Source organism: Nilaparvata lugens, chromosome 4 (assembly GCF_014356525.2).
Source record: "Nilaparvata lugens isolate BPH chromosome 4, ASM1435652v1, whole genome shotgun sequence".
Taxonomy (NCBI): domain Eukaryota; kingdom Metazoa; phylum Arthropoda; class Insecta; order Hemiptera; family Delphacidae; genus Nilaparvata; species Nilaparvata lugens.
In genome coordinates this window covers 72303767-72318282 of record NC_052507.1, presented here as the reverse complement: position 1 = coordinate 72318282, position 14516 = coordinate 72303767, and the positions used below count along the sequence as shown (strand labels likewise).

The window sequence follows — 14516 nt, the reverse complement described above, 5'->3', positions numbered from 1 at the left end:
TGGCTATTGTAAATGTTATTGGCTTGAATGGGGTAGCTGCTATACGGACGCGACAGTCTGGAGTATGGCTGGTTGATATCAGTGCGCCTCCTGGTGTTGGGCAGATGCAATTGACCTCTCACCTGAAACCTGTGGTGTTCCCCCTCAGCTGCAGCAATGAGCTGTAGATGTATTGGCTGAAGACAGTCAGCATTTGTAGTCTTCTAAAGATTGGTTCAAGGCGAGGTGCACCACTGATAATGCGAAGATTTTTTTCTACAGCAGGAGAAACCTTTTAGGAGCTCCTATGTGACCCCAGATTACAATACCATAGTTGATGTGACTATAGAAGAGGATGTGGTTGGCTGTCAGTAGGTACGTGCCTCTTCAACTACCGCATCAGATATGCCAACTTTGACAGTCGGCTGCAAACCATGCTCACATGATGCTCTCATGACAAAGAAGAGTCCAACACGAATCCAAGGAGCTTCAACTCTTGTCCGTCAAAGGAAGGTGGATCACGCCTCAGTGTGCACAGGAGATTCTTGGTCTTTCCCTCATTTATGATTATTTGTTTTATTAAAACCACACTCCTGCCTCCTCAAGCAATTAGGCTGTCCTGTAGAGGATAGCCGTCTAGTTATCACTCCGACTACTTGACACCTGGTAATTTTGGCCATAGGCGACTACTTGTACCCTCGTAAAAATATAACATTGCCGTCAAGTTGTCTACTTGACACCTACTGGAACAAAGGTGCCAACTAGTCATGACCGTAAACGACTACTTGACACATTGCACCCTCGCGTCAGGGTGTCCCCCCGAATAGGTGTCACCTCCTTAAAAAGGAGACAAGTAGACGGGGATGGCTCACGTCTACATGACATGACTTGCAAGCTGGCGTCAAGGTGTCACCCTGACTTCTACAGAGTTGGCACAACTTATAGCCCCGCGGCGTAGGAAGGAGGGATCAAACAATTTTTATTACTGGTTATGATGTAGAATTGAATTCTAAGCACTTTTGGTTCAGTAACATTTTCCCGTCAAACGCACGGTTCGGGAAATATTCGCCGTCTTAGTTATTTTAGGACAAATTTTTTCGAGTTGGTTGAAAACAGAAAAAATGAATAATAAGCCCTTTTGATGACTGAACCAGATGTAGAACACAATTCTAAACACATTTTGTTCAGTTATATTTTCCCGTCAGACATGATTCTTGAGTAAATTGAGCCTAATGCTAGGACAGTCAAATTTTCATTCATCAATGATATGGCAGATGAAGCTATTAATCTGGTTATCAACTGAGGTATTTCATGAAGTCTGGTAATTAATATGAGGATAAATAATTAGATGATATAATTAGATTATATGGCAGATGAAGCTATTAATCTGGCTATCAACTGAGGTATTACATGAAGTCTGGTAATTAATGTAAGGATAAATAATTATTTATACACACTTGTTTCTATTCAGTCTGTTTTTATACTTACTCTTGAATGGAGGACCATGGTTGAAAAGGCTTACTCACAAAGACATGATGTTGAAAATATCTTATTATATCAAAATTAGGAATCCTAATGCCTTTTCATATTATAGAACTTGATAGTTAGGCTTAATTTTCCAACTTTCAAATGAAGAGCCAGCTGGAATGGTGATTTCTTGTGGAGTTGAGTCGAGGGGATAGGTTGTCGTGATCGTAGACGACTACTTGTACGTTCGTAAAGATATACCATTGCCGTCAAGTTGTCACCCTGACTACTTGGCACCTACTGGACCGGATGTGCCAACTAGTCATGACCGTAAACGACAAATTGACTCCTCGCACCCTCGCGACAAGGTGTTCCCCCGATTAGTTGTCACCTCCTCAGAAAGGAGACAAGTAGACGGGTATGGCTCACGTCTACTTGTCCCCTAAAAACCGGTTTTAAAAGGGGACAAGTAGTCGAGGTGGCACCTAGTCGCGTACCCCCTGTAGATAACCGTCTCAGGAGCCTCATCCTTTGATATTATTAAGGTGGTGTCATCCGCAAATAAGAAAGAGCGCCTTTCCATTAATAAAAATGAGAAAAAGCAGTGGACCCAAGTTGGGACCCTGTGGCATACGATACATGACATCCTGCACCTGTGACTGTGCTCCCTGAACAGTGACGACCTGTTCTCTTGTGGCAAAATAATTCCTCAATGTCTGAGAGCTATTACAGATATGCCATACCTCACTAGGTCTCTCAGCAGTATGTCATGTGAAATAAGAATTAGCTAACATACTGTTAATGCCCATCAATAAAAAGAAATCGAAAAGTGTCTCCTTTCTTCAATTTCTTCATATGAACAAAATTAAAATATTGAACAAACTTATCACACTTGGAAGTTTTTATTTTGAATTGTACTTGACAAAATGTATCTGTTATTCTATAAAAATTGAGTTTACTAGTTGTTAGTGGATGACATGTCTTTTGAAAAATGACTGGAAAGGTAGAATTTAAGAGTATTTAAGGTTTATTTAAGAGTATTTTTCGAAATCATTATCTGTTTTAAGAATTATCATACACATTCTATGCAGATTTCATATTGATTTTTTTTCAAATACCGCTGTTCCAAGTTTTAGATTCAACATTATAAACTATTATTGTACCTACATGATTAGAACAATAAAAATACTGTTATTCTATATCTGTTAAAATGTATCTGTTATTCTATATCTTCCAATTTCTATGTTCAGGGATATTCTACTGGGACAAAAACCGAAAGATGTAGACTTTGCCACCACAGCAACCCCTGATGAGATGAAAGCATTGTTTCAGAAACTGGATGTGAGAACTATCAACAATAAAGGAGAGAGCCATGGTACAGTTACTGCAAGAATCGATTCTGAAAACTTTGAAGTGAGTTCCAAATCTTTTACGTAAACTCTTTCGTTTATTGCATAATATTATGTCCAAAAGTACAGTTCTTTCCCCCCCTCCACATAGATGGATAGTCTAGTAGGGGGGATTCCAAAAATGTTGTTTTTTGTATTTTATTATAGTGTATCATGCTTTTTTGAAAAATAAATTGGAATTGGTTGATTTTTTAAAGAGAATTCTGATTACACTTTCAGGTTAATAATTCTTGTTCGGTTTCTTGTGAAAATTTGATTGAAGTTCAAGTGTTTTCATACTCAATTCCAGGTTACAACACTGAGGATTGATGTTGTGACAGATGGTCGTCACGCTGAAGTCCAATTCACTACCGACTGGGAAAGAGATGCTGGAAGAAGAGATCTCACTGTCAATTCCATGTTTCTAGGTATGGTCTACAAAATAGATAATCAAAGATGTTTGAAAAACATTGTAACTAATTTTTTAAAAACTCAAATCAAGGGCAAAACCATGCAAAGCTTTTTTCAGGCCTTTTCAGACGAGTCGGCAAGACAGGAAGCTTTTTGATTGGCTGATTATCAGCTGACTGGGTAGGCGTTCGGGAATCAGCCAATCGGAGAGCTTCCTGCCTTATCGAATCGTCTGAAAAACGCCTAATATGGTCTCTCTCTCTCTCTCTGTCAGTTATGGACATCCAAGGCTAGGCACATACCAGTTAGTTAAGACAAGACAAGACATGATCAGACACAATACTTCACATAGTTGTTTATGAAGCAGCACACACCGACTAGACATTGCAATTAGACATGTCTTCATACGCAACTATGTCAAGTATTGTGACTAAACGTGACTGATCATGTCTTGTCTTGTCTTGACTAACTGGTGTGTGCCTATCCTAATGGGGTCGATCGACACGATCGATCGACACTGTTGAACAAGTGTGGACATGTCGCATGGCTTTGTCGAATCTTGCCGGCCCGAACCGAATTTTACCCGAATCAAGTCGGTTCGGATCGAGGAAGGACGTGTTGAACGAGGTTGCACAACATTTCACACTGTTCTTTCAATATAATTTATTTAACTGAAAATTATTCTAAGTTTATATTATTATATTAATATTGCTTGGTTTTAACCTAATAACCTAATACGCGGGTTTTTACAGCCTTCCCGGCCGTTTCCCGCACTCAACACGCCATCTGCCTCTATCTCTCCATACGTCTTGTTGGATGCCCCTGCTCTCCATGGCCTCTTCTATGTTTTGCTGCCAAACCGTTCGTGGTCGTCCTCGTTTCCTCCTCTCAGCCGGAATCCACTCATATACCTTCCTTGGTATGCGACTGGGGCTCATTCTTCTGAGATGTCCGTACCACTGCAGTTGTTTTTCCTCCACCTCATCCACCACTGACCTGTCCAATTTCATTTTCTCCCTTATAACCTCATTTCTCACCCTATCTCTCAAGGTCAGCTGGCAACATCTTCTCCAGTAATTCATCTCCATAGCCAATAATCTTTGTTTTAGTCTCTTGGTTAATGTCCATACTTCCGCCCCATAAGTTACACAGCTCATCACAATTGTTTTGAAAACCTGTTTCTTTACTCTTTCAGATATATCATCCGTCCAAAGTATTGAATGTAGCTTCCTGGTTAAAACTCTCCCCTTTGCAATCCTGTATCCAATCTCTCTCTCATCCCGTCCATCATCTTTTATTGTCATACCTAAGTACCGGCATTCTTTGACATTTGCAATTTCCGTGGTTTCGTCAATGTTCAATGAATTTCCTTCTCCTCCAACCACCATATATTGCGATTTCTCTTCACTGATTTCCAGGCCACATTTTTTATACTCCTCTATGAGTTGCCTTGTCATATATGACATATCCTCTTCATCTTCAGCTAGGAAGACCTGGTCATCTGCAAATAGTAGAGTATATATATTTTCTTCATTTAGTAGTACACCCATACTTCTACACTTGCGTGACCACACCTCCAAGGCTTGGCTTACGTATATCTTGAAAAGCGTGGGTGAGATGGGGCAACCTTGTCTAAGGCCTTTATTTACAGTAAACTCTTCTGACAGCTGGTTTCCAATCTTTATCCTGCTACTACTATCCTTGTAAAGAGTTTTTATGGCATTGATGAGGGGAGTACTAATTCTCGCTTTTTTGAGAGCTTCCCATATCTTATTCACTGGAACACTATCATAGGCTTTTTTCAGATCCAAAAACAAAACATGAAGTTCTCTTCCTCTCTGTAATTTTTTCTCCATCAGATGTTTGATACAGAATAGGTTATCGGTGCATGATCGACCAGCACGGAAACCACTTTGCTCTTCTATTTCCCTCATTTCCAGTTCAAGTCTTTGTTTCAAAACACGTCCGTACAGCCTACCCATAGCTGCTGTTATGCTTATCCCTCTGTAATTTGAACACTCGGCTCTGTTCCCTTTCTTGTATATTGATGTGATCCAAGCCTCTTTCCACTCTCTAGGCACCGTTGTTGTGGAAATACATCGATTGAACAACTTTGTCAGGTATTCTAAAATGCCGCTTGGAGCAAATTTCAGCAATTCTATAGGTAAACCTCCAGGACCCGCGGCTTTGTTTTTTTTCATCCCCTGCAAGGCTTTTCCCACTTCTTCCAGGGATATTTCTGGCATAGGATGGTCTTCCTCTTCATGACAATATTCAACTTCTTGAAATATTGGTCTTTTTTCCGTCAAAAGATCCCGATAATAGTCCTTCCATGTTGTTGAATCAATAACCTTTATTCGCCTTCTTTCTTTACGATCCTCTCTCAGACCCCTGATAGTTTTCCACGCTTCTCTAGAATTTGAACTACCTAACATATTTTCGATTTCATAACACTTTAGTTCCCAAAATCTGTTTTTCGCCTTCTTCACCTCTTTCTTAACAAGGTAATTCTGTCTCAAATATGCCTTCCTGTCTTCGGGATCATGTGTTGTTAGCCATCTCTGATACAACGTCTCCTTCTCCTTAATTGGCGACTTTAGATTTTCATCCCACCAATATGAATTTTTGTATGATCCCTTGCTTTCCACCTCTCCCACAGCTTCTAATGCTGCTTGATGCAACTCTCCCTTTATCTTCTTGTACATTTCCTCCACCTCTATTTCTGTCTGATTCTCATGTTGCATTTTGCCTGCTAGCCTCAACTTGTAGAGAAAGTCAGTTGAATCATTATTAAAACTCTCCAAATTATATTTTGGATTGTCAGCCTTATATCTACTTTCGTCACAACTATCGTCACCGCTATCTCTTTGAGGGGCAGGCACTATGAGAAATTTGCCTTTTACAAGAAAATGATCTGATCCACAGGTTGCTCCTCTGTACACACGTACATCCTTTACTTTTATATGTGACCCTACTTTCATCAGGATATAATCTATTACTGTTTTCAAGTGTCTTGTTGGTTGAATCCAAGTGTATTTGTGTATATTTTTGTGTTGAAAAAAGCCATTCATGATTCTCAGGGAGAATTGAGTGCATAAATCGATTAGACGTTGCCCATTTTCATTCAATGTATTCTCGCCATACTGTCCCACAACCCAATCTCCGGTTTTGCAACCTACTCTAGCATTAAAATCTCCCAATACAATAATCTCCTTGTTTCTGTTTACTGCTTCTAGAACTGCAGAGAATGATTCATAAAAATCATCCTTCACCTGAGATTCGGCATCCTCATTTGGCGCATAAACACCTATTAATGTCACTAACCTCCCTGCATACTTCATATCCACTGTAATGAGTCTTTCACTTATTGGGTCATAGTTTGTCACTCTCTTTTCAAGTCGCTTATGAACAGCTATGGCCACTCTGCTTTAGCTCTTCTATCTTTGTCCACACCACTATAGAATACCGTGTATTCACCTTTTATCTCATTTCCCCTTCCTTTTTTCTTTGTTTCAGACAATACCACGACATCCATCCTTGATTTTTTCAATTCTCCATAGACTTCCATTTCCTTCGTTGCTTGGTTTTGAATTTTAAAAAGGTGGCCCAATGATACGTAAGAATATCCTGTTGCCAAAAAACGCAGAGTTACTGCAAGGCTCTGGCTCACTGGAATAGCTAGTCTGAATTTTGTGTCTTGTTTGATGATTACTGTGGCAATTTTACTTGATATATTTTCAAAATCGGAATTATTCATTCTAAAAAAGTTCTGAAAGCTTACGTCACATCTGAATTCCAAGTTCAAATCATCAACATCATTATGCAATAAATTCTTCAGTACTATACTTTTTCTGCGGACAAGGCTAGGCCTTAACCAAAACCTTCTTGGGCGGTGACGACGGCGATCATGTTGACTTCCTGCAAATGCAATGATAATTGCAGCAGCTGCCACTGCAGCGTCTTCCGAATCACTCATTTATTCATCAACTTTCATTTAAATTCACTTACACCGGCGTGTGCCGCTCGACTAGTCCATATTTACGGAGGTATGTGGACAAGTTAAATTATAGAACGTGTTGATCGACATGTGTGGATCGACTTTGTCGATCGGCATATTCTGGACGTCAAAATCGGGTGTCCAGTCCCACAAGATTTCAACATTTCTTAATAACTAGTCCATTACTTCTAGCTAAAATTCAGTTGAATAGTCAAGTCTAGTTTTATAGGCATCAACTGAAATTCATAAACAAAGATCCGTCTTAAACGTGATAAGATTATACAGCTCACTCGAATCCTAGTATTACAATTTTTAACAATTGCTAGTTTCTATTCATTCGACCCAATATATGAACGGTATTGTATTATGTATTGCCTCTTTTGTGAATCTTGAGCCAATAGTTTTTCAGAGTTGAATAATATATAATATGTATGTCAGAGCCAATAGTATTATTTTTGTGAAACCATAGTATCTAAATTAATAGTATTTGAAATATCACTTCTTATCTTAATAGTACTTGAAACTGTATAGGCTATTTGTTTTATATTGTTACAGATCAAGATGGAAAGTTGTATGATTACTTCAATGGCTATCAAGATTTGATGGATAGGAGGGTTGTTTTTGTAGGTAATACAGAACAGCGTATACAAGAGGATTACCTGAGAATATTGAGATATTTCAGGTAATAATATTATATTCCTATTCATTATTGAGAAAGTTTCTAAACGAAGCAAAATAATTAACTTTTTTACTCATCTTCCGGTGTTACTTAAGGGCCCCATACACTAGGGACTTGGATCGCTTAACTTCTTACGAATCAAGTTTCCCAGTGGATGTAGAAAATTGGCGAACCGCAAACTAAATTCGTGACGAATTTGGTCTTCAATCTAGATTAAAAACTTTGTTCGGTTCGTCCGCCAGGGCGTTATATTCTATCAATATAATTTCTTCCCACAGCAGCTGCAAACTTTGAAACACTCATCTCTAGACCCCGAAAGACACTGAAGTAACGTACGGTTGTTCGCTCTCCCCACTACAGTGTGTGGACAAATCCTAAGGTGCGTATGGATATACGCGCCTCCAACACGCTCTGCAATCGCTCCACGCACGCTCCGATCATGAACGTTACGGGAGATGTTAGCTCTTCTCGCGTTCCACTCTTGTTCCCCGGTCGATCATCAATCGATCTGCTCGAGTGACGTTCGATTGCGGAGCAGAGCGAAAGTCTGTACGCACCTTTACACGAACTCGATTCACCGAACCAAGTTTGCCGATCCAAGTTCCCTAGTGTATGGGGCCCTATAGAAAGGATCTCTCTGACAAAACACCCATATGAATAGATTAATTTTAAAAACGTTGTTTTCATTAAGATATCATATTTTCATCATCAGATGATATGTAATAGTAACATTTTCCTTACTTTCATAGTTTTTTTGTATAGATTTCCCCATTAATAACATTGTTTTAATAAGAAAATATATTCTTATACTTACATAGCCAGCCGGCGTTAAAATTTCAGTTAGCTATCGCTGCTCAGGTCGTGGGTTTGGTTCCCATTTCGTCAGACATTCATCTGTATCTTTTATTAATTCAAGTTAGAATTAAACTGGTCATTCGCCAAATTTATATATTGTAATCAAATTTCATTACTACAAACATGACATCAAGTTATATGAGCAACATACTAGAAAGTAAAGTAACACTGTTATGAAGTAGAAAGTAAACTAGTAACTAGTAAAATAAACTAGTAGTAGTACACTAGAAAGTAAAGTGTAGTTATTTTTCAATGTCATAAATCTATCAATTAATTTCGTCATTTTCATTCCATTCCATAAAAATTAAAAATTTTTCAGGTTCTATGGCAGAATAGCTAACACACCAGACAATCATGATCCGGAATGCTTGAGAATAATTGAGGAAAACAGACAAGGGCTGGCGAGGATTTCTGGAGAAAGAATCTGGATTGAACTGAAAAAAATTGTCACTGGAAATTACAATGGTGACCTGTTGAAAACAATGATCGATTGTAAATTGCATACATTACTGGGTAAGAACAGTAATTTTTCAAGTTGAACAGTCCTCGCACTAGATTAAACTTAATGAACAGATAATTTATTAACTAATATTGATTCATCATCAATCTAAATAAATAAATGGAAAAATACACTTCAAGTGTTACTTATAGGAACATTATACATGGTTTCTTCAACAATTTATGTTCTGCTGATGATGTACACTTAATTACATGACTTCTGTTTGATAACTGAGAGAAGAATTTAGGGGATTTATAAATGTCTGAGAAAACATAAGAACAGGTCAATGTAACTTACTGAGCGCGAGGTCTACTGTTCACAGAACTACTAGTTTGATAAAACATGTACAAATTAATCTTATGAGTAAAATTTAAATGTAGAATTTCAGATTAGAAGTTTTTTAATTACTGAAGCTTTAAATTTGTAATGTTGTTTTTAGTTGCTTGCCTTCCACCAGCGTTGCAAACTGTCTTGTTTCGAACGAGATCTTGGATTATTCATCATTTCAAATAGGAATAAAACCTACGACAGCATTGGGTACGTTAAACCACATATTAGGTTAGTAAGAAATATAATATTCTACAACATATTATGGTAGCCTACTACAATACATCAACTATAGAGTGTTGTAATTTCATTTATACAAGTGATGATTCACAAGTGAAATAGATTACACTAGTAACAACGATTATCCTTAACTTAAATTAGAAACCAGATCCGGATGTTACGCGGAAGATCTTTCATATATCAAACATAAAACCACCTTCTACTACATAAAAATTGTAGGCCTATATAAAATTCTCAATATTGTATAAAACTGTTTTTGAAACAATCAAAAAGTTGCAATATTGGTTTCTTTCTAATTCCCTTTTACACAGATAAATATCACCGGTTGATTTGCTGCTAACGTTTTATTAATGTGAATCATAAAATATTTTTTGTATTCATATTAATTTGTTGAAGCAAACAGATGAAATAATTAGAGGAAAATCCAAGCATTTTACCAGAAGTTCTTTCAATTGAAGAGACTTGAAATATTGTAAAAAATCCACCTTATTTTAATAAAAATTATATTTAAATAATTTATTGAAATAAAGTGGATTTTTGACAGAGTCTCTTCAATTATAGAAAAGTTCCATATTCACTCTACAAACTTTATCAAAGAAGTTCTTCTATTCCTCAATACTGCCTTATGATTCCTAAATTTTCATTACGTCCAAATTCACACCTTACACACAATTATTAATTTAGAAATATTGTAAATCAGATCACGAAACTATGCAATTCGAACATTAACTTCATTTTGTACTGAAATATTGGTAAAGTAGCGGATTGGTGAAGCATGTTTGATATACTGGGAGTGGCATTGTAAAAAATCAAATAAATAAGTAAGTTCGTAATTCTTATGTTACAGTGATTATAAGAAATTGATAGTGGCTGTAAAAAGCCCATCAGCTGTGGATTGGGGAAAAGAGTTGATGAAGTACCGCGGTGACTCTAAATACATTGAGGAAATTTCCAACTGGACTCTTCCTAAATTTCCAATCAAAGGAGGAATGGCTATAGAACATGGCGCACCAGGTATGGCGCTTATATTAGTTTTTACAAATTATGAATAGAAATTTATTTCATTATCAAACATCAAAACATTACAAATCATCATCTCAAAACATTACATAATGAAACATAGATCAATAGTATGTGCAGTAGCGGCTCGTGATCTTCTAGCTTGGGGGTTCAACCTCATGTATTGGGGACAAAGGTCAAGAGGATATAGAGTATTGAGCATAATCAAGTGTAAAGGTGATCAATAATAATTTCAAGGAATTACACCCCAAAGATTGAGCATAAATTTTCTACTAATATAAATTTTTTGTCCTGTTCATATTTTTCTTGTTTGATTCTTTCTTCGGGAGTTGGTCTACAATTATGTTTTATTTGACACCTATCCTTGATATTAATATTGTTTGTATTTAACAAAAAATACTGAACCTTATTCATATTTCTTCATCAAAATGCTGTTACGGTAACACAACAAATTATATTCACACTCTCACTAAAAGAAAATGGACACACAAGAAATACTCACGAATACACATGAAGCACATTAGAAATTACTATATTCTTCTACACGCAAAACAAATTTATATAACGAAAAATGCAGTGAAATCTATCACAGTGTATACAGTGTATACCCGAAACCATACCGTATAACCTCAAAACTGTCACGCTTAGGCTACTTCTTGTTTACCGCTTTTTTACTGTTTACTGGCAACAAATTTAAATTTATGGGTTATGAGCAAGTTCAAGATTGCACTGTATCCATATCACGAATACTCACGATTCATTCCGAGGTTTACCGAATACTTCACTTGCCTCGGCTAGGTTCGGCTACTCTCGGATGAACTCGTGCAAACTTGGTTCAGACAGGATTGTGAACCAAATCCGTGCTAGCAAACCGATTCCCCTCCTCCGTTCCGCTACCTCACCCAGCCCTGTTTTTTGGTTCACATCGGGGAATGAACACTGCTTTCCACCTCCACCCGTCTCATCATGCCATTCGGTGCTGTTCCGTCATGCCATTTGGTGCTGTTTCAAGCAAGCCACTCCGGGCTCTCAGGCACCGGCCGCAAAACATCGACGTTAAGTTTATGTAGATGAAAATAATGTTGTGAAGTAATTTCATGAGTATAAAATAAAAATATATAATTATTTGAGTTGCAAATTCATCATTGTATAGGAAGTTGATTCAATTATGGGGGTTCAATGAACCATTGAACACAAAGGACGAGCCGCCACTGAGTATGTGACGTGTCAAAACAAGTTATGTTAATGTCTCTATATGATTTAACACAAGATCAAATTTATGAACTCAAGGCCGAATCATTGATTGAAACAATAGGAAATACTCCTTCATGGTGTAGGTTGCAGCTAGAGTCAATATCACCTTTAGGGTAACCGTCCACTGGAACCGAATTCAACCGATCCGTTCGGCCGTTGGATCAGACGAATCTGCCGGCCGTTAATTTGGCCGAATATGGTCGTCCATTGGAACCGTTTACGTCAGTCTAGTTGCCAATTAATGAATTAACTACTATCATAGCCACCCAAATTTTTCATAAACTATGGGCCCGTTCTGTGTACATGGAATGAGGTAAATTGTCCGATTCACAATTTACCAGGTAAAAAGTTCCGCGTTTCATGGGAAGAGTTTTGACAGATTCTGTACCAGAAACCAGTTCCAGTTCCAAATTCCTGCCCCACAGTCAAAGCGTGGTAAATTCTCCGGCTTGGTACAGTTCCAATTATCTGAGCTCTCAATGGTCGATTATTGTAGTCTGCTTCTCTGCGCATGCGCTGATAGCTTGTTTACCATAGAATACATAACCATTCTATGATGTTTGATAACCATTCATTAAATGAATTTTTCTCTATAGAAAATTTGAGAGTAATGGAATTAAAGAAATGCACACTTTTCTAGACGGTAAGTTTGTAAAACAGCCTTTCTTCATTCATGTAGCTAGTAAACGACACATTTTGGTGTAAATCAACTTTATAAGTGCGCGCCAAAAGCTTGAACCAACGATTTTGAAATGGCGTTCCATGGGAAAATTTTACACTAGTCAAAACAAAAACAAACAAGACTGTGAAACAATTTTAGATTAGGAACACTTTGTCTCAGCTCGACTAGTTAGTTCGGCCGGATAGAGTCGGAAAATCCAATTTAATTAGGATCGAAAAATTGATCGGCCGGAGACGGCCGTGTGAACCTGCTGCAATGGACGAGCATCTATTCATTTCTTTGTTGGGGGATCGTTCGGTCACGTTCGGTAGTTTTCGGCCGATGTTAGTTCGGACGAAAACGGTTCTAGTGTACGGCCCACCTAAATCTCCACTTGAACCGTCTTGAAGTCATTGATGCTCTTGATTTCAGCCGTAGAGTAGAGTATTGAAAACTCTTAATCTACCGTAGATTGTAGATCGGCCCTTCTTCTAAGCCCTTCTTCTGTCAATTTATCAATGTTTTTAATTATTATAATACATGTGTTTCAGTCCAATTCATATTTGCTTCCCTCGGAATTTGCAGTGTGTAGAGGGGGTTTCTTCTAGCTTAGAGACCGTTTAAATGTTATAAAGCAAGACCATTACTTGCAGCATTTATTAGCTTTACATTAGAAATTAGCATTTCGTCAGCTCTGCATTCACATTAGAAATAAATCATCTCAAATTTCTTTCTACCAGTGAAAAAAATAATCGATTGTGTAGAAATTGTTAATTCTAGAAGTGGAAGATTCTTATGATCAAGATTTTTTTATTATTTCTTGATAAGATTGATTCACTTTTTTTGCTCAAGTAATGAAAATTTTAAATTTTAATTTAAAAATATTTTAAAGTTTTTTAATAAAGGGTACTACAAGTTTTTATATTGTTTTTATTAATTTGAACAAAAGTAGCCCATAAAGTGAAGTGTTCTTATTGAAAATTTTCCAACAACTTGTAGGAACATTTTCTTTTTTATTGCAGAAATAACGAAAGGAATCAACTGCTAATTCCAGTATTTTAAATAAAAAGTATTTTGTATGTTTTCTTTACAGTTTGGTAAAATCTCTTTTTTCAGCTGGAAAAAGATTGGGCCCTGTACTTGACAGACTGCTGGCCCATTGGGTGAATAGTGATTTCCAAATGGCGACTGAAGAACTGCTGAAAAAAGTTCCCGGAATTGTTGAGGAACTCGAAAAATCCAGAGCGAAAGAGAGAAGCAATTCACCTCCTGGCAAAAAGATTAAGAAATAATTTGTAAGATAACCGTAAAAATAAAACGTTCTTTATTTAACTAAAACCTCGCTTCTATTTATTTGCGTTCCAAATTTCTACTAAATTATTTTTTTCGTGAATTGAATTTATTGAACCCGAAAATAACGCTGGAGACACACGAGGCCTGCTATCTCTTCATAGTGAATGATTCAATCGAATCAACAACTATTGATTACAGTTGTAATTAAACTGTTGCCAACATTTTGTAATTGAATAATCACATTTTCTCGAATTTCAAATTATTTTCAATTTTAGGTGAAAATGTTACTGAACATTAATTGTAGAGATTTTCATGCTCAATCTTTACCACTTGAATTTTTTCGTTTAAATTGTATTTGATAAATTGTAAGCCTGATAATTGGAAACCTAAAATCGAACTTTGCATAGATGGGGCGGAGCTCCTGGAATTTTTACAGATATGGGACT

At 37.1% G+C, this 14516-nt stretch overlaps 1 protein-coding gene across 1 annotated transcript; it reads left to right on the top strand.

Moving 5' to 3' along the window:
• Positions 1-384: 384 nt before the first annotated feature.
• LOC111049086 (CCA tRNA nucleotidyltransferase 1, mitochondrial) lies at positions 385-14109 on the top strand. The gene is made up of 9 exons (XM_039427091.1): positions 385-527; positions 2697-2859; positions 3145-3262; positions 7798-7924; positions 9096-9289; positions 9598-9605; positions 9715-9812; positions 10690-10856; positions 13894-14109. Exons 1-9 carry the CDS (start codon positions 385-387, stop codon positions 14067-14069), a joined length of 1194 nt encoding a protein of 397 aa, XP_039283025.1. The 3' UTR covers positions 14070-14109.
• The last annotated feature ends 407 nt before the right edge of the window (positions 14110-14516 follow it).